The sequence below is a fragment of the Dipodomys ordii genome, unplaced genomic scaffold, assembly GCF_000151885.1.
Source record: "Dipodomys ordii isolate 6190 unplaced genomic scaffold, Dord_2.0 Scaffold132, whole genome shotgun sequence".
NCBI lineage: Eukaryota > Metazoa > Chordata > Mammalia > Rodentia > Heteromyidae > Dipodomys > Dipodomys ordii.
The window spans coordinates 638,862-647,626 of record NW_012267348.1 but is presented as its reverse complement, the minus strand read 5'-3'; the positions used below and the strand labels follow the sequence as shown (position 1 = coordinate 647,626).

At 38.4% G+C, this 8,765-nt stretch overlaps 1 protein-coding gene across 1 annotated transcript in view; it reads right to left on the bottom strand.

Moving 5' to 3' along the window:
- Appl1 (adaptor protein, phosphotyrosine interaction, PH domain and leucine zipper containing 1) overlaps positions 1-8,765 on the bottom strand; it is a 48,147-nt gene that overhangs the window by 33,116 nt on the left and 6,266 nt on the right. Inside the window, exons 2-4 of the mRNA XM_013030718.1 lie at positions 5,448-5,546; positions 2,965-3,024; positions 778-849 (exon numbers count right to left, since the gene is read on the bottom strand). Of these exons, the coding sequence (XP_012886172.1) occupies positions 778-849; positions 2,965-3,024; positions 5,448-5,546 (231 nt within the window). The remainder of the gene's footprint in view (positions 1-777; positions 850-2,964; positions 3,025-5,447; positions 5,547-8,765) is intronic.

The following is an 8,765-nucleotide window of genomic DNA, read 5'->3' as shown; positions in this document are numbered from 1 at the left end:
AAAAAAAGTACTGCTTTACTTGACAGCCACTAAGATATGTAAATAAATTCTTTCGTAATCTTTGTAACATAGCCATAGTCATATAATTATCATAATAAAAATTCCAGTCACGGGCTGGGAATGTGGCTTAGTGGTAGAGTGTTTGCCTAACGTGCATGAAGCCCTGGGTTCAATTCCTCAGTACCACATAAACAGAAAAGGCCAGAAGTGGCACTGTGACTCAATTGGTAGAGTGCTAGCCTTGAGCAAAAGAAGCTCAGGGATAGTGCCCAGGCAGGAAAAAAAAAATTCCATCAGGCACCAGTAATCCTAGCTACTTAGGAGGCTGAGATCTGAGGATTACTGTTCAAAGCCAGCCCAGGCAAGAAAGTTCATAAGACTCTTACCCCCAATTAACTACCAGAAAACCAGAAACAGAGCTGTGGCTCAAATTGGTAAAGCGCTAGCCTTGAGAAAAAGAGCTCAGGGACATTGCCAGGTTCTGAGCTCAAGCCCCACAGCCAACAACAACAATAAAAAAAAAATCCAAGTAAAAACTGAATAGTTTAATTACAAAACCATGTATTCAGCTGCTAGTGACTCAGAACTATAATCCTAGCTACTCAGGAGGTTGAGATTGTGGTTCAAAGCCAGCCCAAACAAACAAATCTGAGAGACTTTTATCTCCAATCAATCAGAAAAAGCCAGAAGTAGAGATGTAGCTCAAGTGGTAGAGTGCCAGCACTAAAATAGTTAAATAAAATAAATAAACGTTATTCAAGCAAAATAAGCACTTACTTCATCTATAACTTTTGAAAACTGTTGTAAAGTAGATGTCATAACTTCATCATCACCTCCCAATGGAAAACGCTGAAAAGTATAAAACAGAGATAAGATATACATTCCTATGTGTGTGAAGGACATCAATTTGTATTTTTAAGTAATTTTAGAGAACTTCTATAATTCTCAATAAGCTCCAAAAAAAGCCATTTTCAGAGTAACTTTCATAATTAATAGACATAAGAAAAATATTTCCTAAGTAAACAATTAACATAATATGCTAGAATGTACAACTGAACATTCAGTTATGAAGTCCTTTCAACTACTAACCTAGAACCTTAAGCAAGACTCAGTTTTTTCATTTGTAAAAAAAAAAACTATATAAGCTCTGTATCTAGTTAATATACCAAACATTAAATCACTAACTAAAATTATCTCAATTAACTAAGGGCTATAGTGGAATTGCGTAGATATATTCTATGAATTCAAGAAAGTTTAGCTGGATGCACAAACCCATGCCTATAACCTCAACTACTTGGGAGGTAAGACTGTGGTTCAAGTACAAACCAAGCAAACAGTTAGCAAGGCCTCATCACCACCAACAAGCCAGAAATGGTAATATGTGCCTGTAATACCTGGAAGACCATAGATAGAAGATTATAGTTCAAGGCTACCAAAGACAAAAAATAAGACTAAAAATTAAAAAAAAAAAATACAGTCAAAAGAAAAAAAAGGCTAGAAATGTGGCTCAAGTGGTAGAAAACAAGCAGAAGGCCCTAAGTTCAAATTCACCCAAGACCATACAAAAAAAAAAAAAAAATCACATAGCAAGACCATAAAAAAAAAAAAAAAAAAAGGACAAGTGTGGTGGCAACATGCTAATAATCCTACTCTCAGCAGGGTGGTAAAATCAAGGCCTACAGCAAGGTCCTGCCTCAAAAAAGCAAAAGAAAGTTTAAGGATTCCTGGTAAGAAAATCTATCACTTTCTCTAATAACAACAGATGCTGGAGGGGATGTGGACAGAAGGGAACCTTACTGCATTGTTGATGGGACTGTAAACTTGTTCAACCACTTTGGAAAGCAGTATGGAGGTTCCTCAAAAGACTCCACATAGAGCTCCCCTATGACCCAGCAATCCCACTTTTGGGCATTTACCCAAATAATCACAAACAAGACCATACTAAAGCTACCAGCACAACTATGCTTATTGCAGCATTATTTACCATAGCTAAGATATGGAACCAACCCAGATGCCCTTCAGTAGATAATGGATCAAGAAAATGTGGTATATCTACACGATGGAATTCTATGCCTCCATCAGAAAGAATGACATTGCCCCATTTGTTAGGAAATGGAAAGACTTGGAAAAATTATATTAAGTGAAGTAAGCCAGGCCCAAAGAAACATAGGTCCCATGGTTTCCCTTATTTGCAATAACTAGTATATAACTGAGACAAGCAGGAAAGGTCAGATAAGATGATGTTAAGCGAAATGAACCCCAAGATAAGGACACAAGTGGTTTTTTTCTTTCTTGCTATTATTTCTAACATATTTATAAGGTACCACGTGATTTTTTGTTGTTGTTTTGTATGTTCCTCCCCCACACCTTAACCTCTGTTTTCACTGTATTTGATGTTGGTATAATTTGAGGAGGGGAAGGGAAAAAACAAATTGTTTAAATAGGAACACAGGTTGACCCACTGCAACAATAAGATGCACAAGATGCTACGTTGAAAAATGAACTTTACAATTTAGGCAGGGGGGTGGCGGGGGATGTAGTTGTGGAGATGGGAGAGAAGGGATGGTAGGGGGAAAACAAAGGAGGAGGCAACAATGCTTGATAGAAATGTACTCATCACCTTGCTCATGTGATTGTAACCCCTCTGTACAGTATTTTCACAATAAAAAACTTATTTAAAAAAAAATCTATCACCTTCTTTTCTTTCTTTTTTTGCCTGTCCTAAGGCTTGAACTTAGGGCCTGGGCACTGTCCCTGTGCTTCTTTTGCTCAAGACTAGCACTCTACCAGTTAAGCCACAGCACCACTTCTGATCTTTTCTATTTATGTGCTACTGAGGAATTGAACCCAGGACTTCATGCATGCTAGGCAAGTCTTCTACCAATAAGCCACATTTCTAGCCAAATCTGTAACTTTCTATACCACCATGTTAAATTGTGCTTTTAAAACTTTGATATACAATACCTGTTTTTCATATTCTTTTAAAAGTTTTGAAGTCAGATGTGTTGCTGCACTTAACTCATTCTAAAAAAAAAACATAGCAATCAAATTAGCATAATATTACTGATTAGGAAAAGAGTCTTAGTTGAAGATACCTAGGCTACTTTTACTTATTAGCACTTAACATAAATGTTCAACAAATTTTTGAAAACTCTCATTAAAAAAGAACTGAAACCCAAACACTGTCAAGAAATCCAACAGCTCTAGGTATATGCTCTTTCCTTGTCTCTTCTGACTAATAAAAAGTAATCATTAGCTAGGCACCTGTGGCTCACACTTATAATTCTAGCTACACAGGAGGCTGAAATCTAAGGAAACTAATTCCAAGCCAGCCCAGGGAGAGATTCTTATCTCCAATATGATTGTAAGAGAAATTCTTATCTCCAATAAATTACCAAAAAACAAACAGAAAAAAAAAAGTGAAGCTGTGGCTCAAGTGGTAGAGAGCTAGCTTTTAGCAAAAAAAAGCTTGAGAACAGCACCAAGGCCCTAACTTCAAGCCCCAGCACAGGCACCAAAAAAAAAAGCTGGAGCTGTACATAATTGTATATAACCTTAACAAAATCTTGAGAGACTCACAAAATCTTGAGAGACTCTACATTCATGACCCATTATTGTCTCTAGGGGCTGATACCAGATTATAAGAATTTAGTATCAGGGCTGGGAAGATGGCTCAGTGGTAGAGTGCTTGCCTTGCATGCATGAGGCCCTGGGTTCAATTCCTCAGTACCACATAAGCAGAATAAGTTGGAAGCAGCGCTGTGACTCAAGTGGTAGAGAACTAGCCTTGAGTTGAAGAGCTGAGGAGCAGTGCCTAGGCCCAGAATTCAGGCCCCACAACCAACAACAACAAAAAAAAAAGAATTTAGTATCAGATATAGCTAAAATTAAAAAAAAAAATGGGCTGGGAAGGTGGCTCAGTGGTAGAGTGCTTCCTTGCATGCATGAAGCCCTGGATTCCACTCCTCAGCACCACATAAGCAGAAAAAGCCGGAAGTGGCACTGTGGCTCAAGTGGTAGAGCGCTAGCTAGCCTTGAGCTGAAGAGCTGAGGGACAGCGCCCAGGCCCAGAGTTCAGGCCCCACAAATGGCAAAAAAAAAAAAGAAAAAGAAAACTGCTACTTATTAACTGAATATTTGTGTTCAGAAATCAAATGCTGAGAAACCTACCACAGAGGAGGGAAAAAAGTTATAGCAACTTTCATATAGGTATGAAAATGTAACTAAGGAAGAGAATGGGGGGAAAAAAGAAAATGTGTATACTTAATCCCAGAGTAAATACATCACAGAATTCAAATTGCTGTTAAAGCTTAAGTTATACAAGGCTAGGCATGGTAAGGCATGCCTGAAATTCCAGTTTAACAAAAGGCATAGGTAGCAAGATCATAGTCTAAGTCTAAGGGCAGCTCTGAGAAAACAATTAGTCACTATCTGAAAATAACCTAAAAAAAAAGAAGTGGAAGCATGATTCAAATGGCTGACAGCCTGCCTCACAAACTCAAGACCCTGATTTCAAACTCCAGGTGTAACTCAACTCCTATGACAAAATCTATTCTTAAAGCCTTCTTAAATTCAACTGTGTACCTCAGAGCTATATCTAATTTTTATTACCATTTAATAACTAAACAGAAATCCTCTACTCAGGAAGGAGACAACCCTATCCCACTGTAATCCTAGCTACTCTGGAGGCTGAGATGTGAGGATTCCAGTCATGGGGCTTGAACTCTGGGCCTGGGGCACTGTCCCTGAGCTCTTCACCTCAAGGCTAGTGCTGTACCACTTGAGCTATAGCGCCACTTCTGGTTTTCTGGTGGTTAATTGGAGATAAGAGTGCCATGGACTTTCCTGCCCCAGCTGGCTTTGAACTGTGATCCCCAGATCTCAGGCTCCTGAGTAGCTAGGATCACAGGCGTGAGCCCCAGCACCCGGCTGGGATTTCATTTTTTTTTTTAATAAGAAAGCCCTTTCTGTATTTGGATAGAGGGATGATATTTCAATGCTATCCTTTTCATAGTGCTACAAACTGTACATCAGTAATTTAATGTAAGCTTTGTAGTACAATATACTCAATATTCATTGACCGTTTCAACAAAAACACTATGAGCCCAGGACAGGGATAGGCACCAGTAAATTAGATAAGACATTATCTTGGTCCTCAAGTCCTTAAAGATTCATTATTTAAATAACATGTATTAACTCAGCATCCGTGGCTCACACCTGTAATCCTAGTAACTCAGGAGTCTGAGATCTGAGTATTGTAGTTCAAAGCTAGCTGGAATATAAAAAGCATGCGTGACTCTTATCTCCTACCACCAAAACGCCAAAGTTAAGCTGTGGCTCAAGTGGTGAGCACCACCCTTGAGAGAAAAAAACTAAGGTACAGTGGCCAAGCCCTGAATTCAAGCCCCAGTACTATCCATAAATAAAGAAAGGCCTTGACATTTTACCTGTGCATCATAAATCCGATGCATAGCTTGATACAATTGGTTCATATAGTTGGAAATGGCTGTGGCATCTTCTTCAAATACACCCAGTAAAGATCTTGTCTGTATAAAATGAGTAAGTTCATGTTAATCATTACATAAATCAGATGAAAAACTTTCATAAAGGAAGTTAAAAATCCCAAGATAATAGAACTCTAGTAATTCTGACTCTACACCTTTTTTTAATTCATTTGTTATTATAAAGATGATATACAGAAGTGTAACAGTAAATCAGATAAAGAGTACATTTCTTTTTGGACAATGCACCTCTTCCCTAGCTCTCCCCTAGTTTCTCCCTCCCATCCCCACCCACAAGTTGTATAGTTCATTTCAACATAGTGTCACTGCTGTATTTTAAACCTATTTTTTACATTAATGTCAAAAAATCAGAGTTTTTTGTTCTCAGTTTCACTTCATCCAAGAACTATTTTCCAAAAATCATAGTAAGTAAGTAAGCCAGACCCAAAGAAATAAAGGTCCCATGGTTTCCCTTATTTGCAATAAATAGTATATATCTAGGATACTCTTATCAGATGAACAGAAAAGCTCAAAAGCTATGTACATATGACCATATAAGATAACACTAAGCAAAATGAACCCCAAGATATGGACACAGGAGGTTTTTCTTTGATGCTGTTCTTTTTTTTTTGTCGGTCATGGGGCTTGAACTCTGGGCCTGAGCACTGTCCCACAGCTCTTCAGCTCAAGGCGAGCGCTCTACCACTTGAGCTACAGTGTCACTTCGGTTTTCTGGTGGTTTATTGGAGATAGGAGTCTCACGGTCTTTCCTGCCCAGGCTGGCTTTGAACCGCGATCCTCAGATCTCAGCCTCCTGAGTAGCTAGGATTATAGGCATGAGCCACCAGCGCCCGGCCTTTGATGCTGTTCTTAATGTACTATGTGATTTTCTTTTGTTTCTTTTGAATGTTCTTCCCCCTATGGTATATCCCCTGTTGTCTTTGTATTTGATTTTGGTACCCTGCATTTTGTATATACATTTATTTAATTTGGGCAGGGGAAGGGGAATAACAAAATGCTGACAATGGAATAGAAGATCCAGAAATAAAACCACATGCCTACAGTCAGCTGACATTCAACAAAGGAGCCAAAGACATACAGTGGAAGAAGCACAGCCTCTTCAACTACTGGTGCTGGGAAAACTGGGCAGCCACATGCAGAAAACTAAAAGTGGACCACAGCCTATCACCATGTACCAACATCAATTCAAAATGGATTAAAGACCTTAACATCAAAACTGAATGTCTGAAACTACTGCAGGACAGAGTAAGAGAGACATCTGAACTTATAGGCACAGGCAGGAACTTCCTGAACAGAGTCCCAGGGACACAACAAATTGGAGAGAGACTTGACAAATGGGACTACCCTTAAAAAAAAAAAAGCTTCTGCACAGCTAAAGCTATAGCAACCAAGCTAGAAAGACAACCAACTAACTGGAAAAAAATATTTACCAGCAATATATGAGACAAGGGGTTAATATCCAGTATATACAAGGAACTCAAGAACTCCCTCCCAAACCTAACAAACCAATTACTAAATGGACAAGGGAACTAAAGATAGACTTCTCAGAAGAAGAGATAAAAATGGCAAAGAAACACATGAGGAAATGTTCATCATCCCTGGTGGTGAAGGAAATGCAAATAAATACAACCCTGAGATACCACCTTACCCCTGTCAGAATGGCCCACATCCTCAAGTCAGTCAACGACAAATGCTGGAGGGGATGTGGAGAAAGAGGAACCCTATTACACTGCTGGTGGGAATGTACACTTATACAACCACTTTGGAAAGCAGTCTGGAGGGTCCTCAGAAAGCTAAATATTGACCTCCTTTATGACCCAGTCATACCACTTCTAGTCATCTATCCTGAACAACAGGAACCAGTATACAAGGACACGTGCACCTCCATGTTTATTGCAGCACTGTTCACAATAGCCAGGATATGGAACCAACCCAGATGTCCCACCACAGATGAATGGATCCAAAAATTGTAGTATCTATACACAATGGAATATTATGCAGCCATTAGAAATGACAAAATAATGGCATTTGCAGGGAAATGGATGGAGCTAGAGGGAATCATGCTGAGTGAGGTAAGCCAAGAGCAAAGAGACAAACGGTACATGGTCTCCCTGATAAGTGAATGTTAAATCCAAAATGTAAGGTGATATGACAAACTTAACAAGACTTAAGAAACAAAGGACTTCCACTCATCTGGTCAAATCACTACTAAATAACCCCATGCTGCTGATGACATATATTGTATATATGTGCACATTGGAGGGAAACCAGGAGGACAACACAGAACTAGAGGGAATCAGGGGAAAACATATAACAGCGGGACCCATCAGCTGCACTGGACATTGACCAAAATGAACTAAGCAACTCAATGGCAGCGATGGGAGAGAGGGAACAAGTGGAAAAGAGGGAACAGCTGATGCTATGCAAAATAAAAGAAATGTACATATCACCCAATGTAGAAAAAATAACTGTATTGCAAAGCTCATAGAACTCATAAATGTTATAGTCCATGATAGACAATATGCCCCATGAAAGTTAGACTGTATTTGTGACTTTAAGCATCACTATCCCACAATACTGTGAAACTGGGGAAATTATGTAACCACTTAATCACAATAAAGAATATAAAAAAAAAGGACACAGGTTGACCCATTGCAACAATGATATTCACAAGACACTGTTGGAAATGAAATTCATAACTTGTAGGTAAGGGGAAGAAGTGGGGGAGGGAAGGGATAGTAGGAGAAAAACCAAAAGGGGGTAACAATGCTTGACAAGAAATGTACTCATTACCTTACTCTTATAACTGTAACCCCTCTGTACAGCATCTTTACAATATATGAAACAACAAAGATGTATTTGTATGAATTAGAAATTCTGAATTAAATTTAAAACAAACCAGAACAGTCAAAACTTAGGGTTTAATGCTCAGCATTGAAGGGGGGGTGGATAAAATTAAAACAGTATTCTATGTATAGATATTTAAATGCCTTATTTCAGAGTAATTCAGTATGGTTATTTCTCTTGTTCTGTGATTTCTTCTACTAGGACCAAATCTCTTCCTATCTTAATCTAAAATAATGCCACAGTACAACTCCCCAACATGTGACTTATCAGTCTATAAAATGCTAACTAGGTTTCTCCAAATAAAGAATCTGTGTTCTTTTTTATATATTTCTATACTGTTTATATTCTTTTTTCCACAATGAACATATAAAAACTGATCCATAAGACATAAAAAAA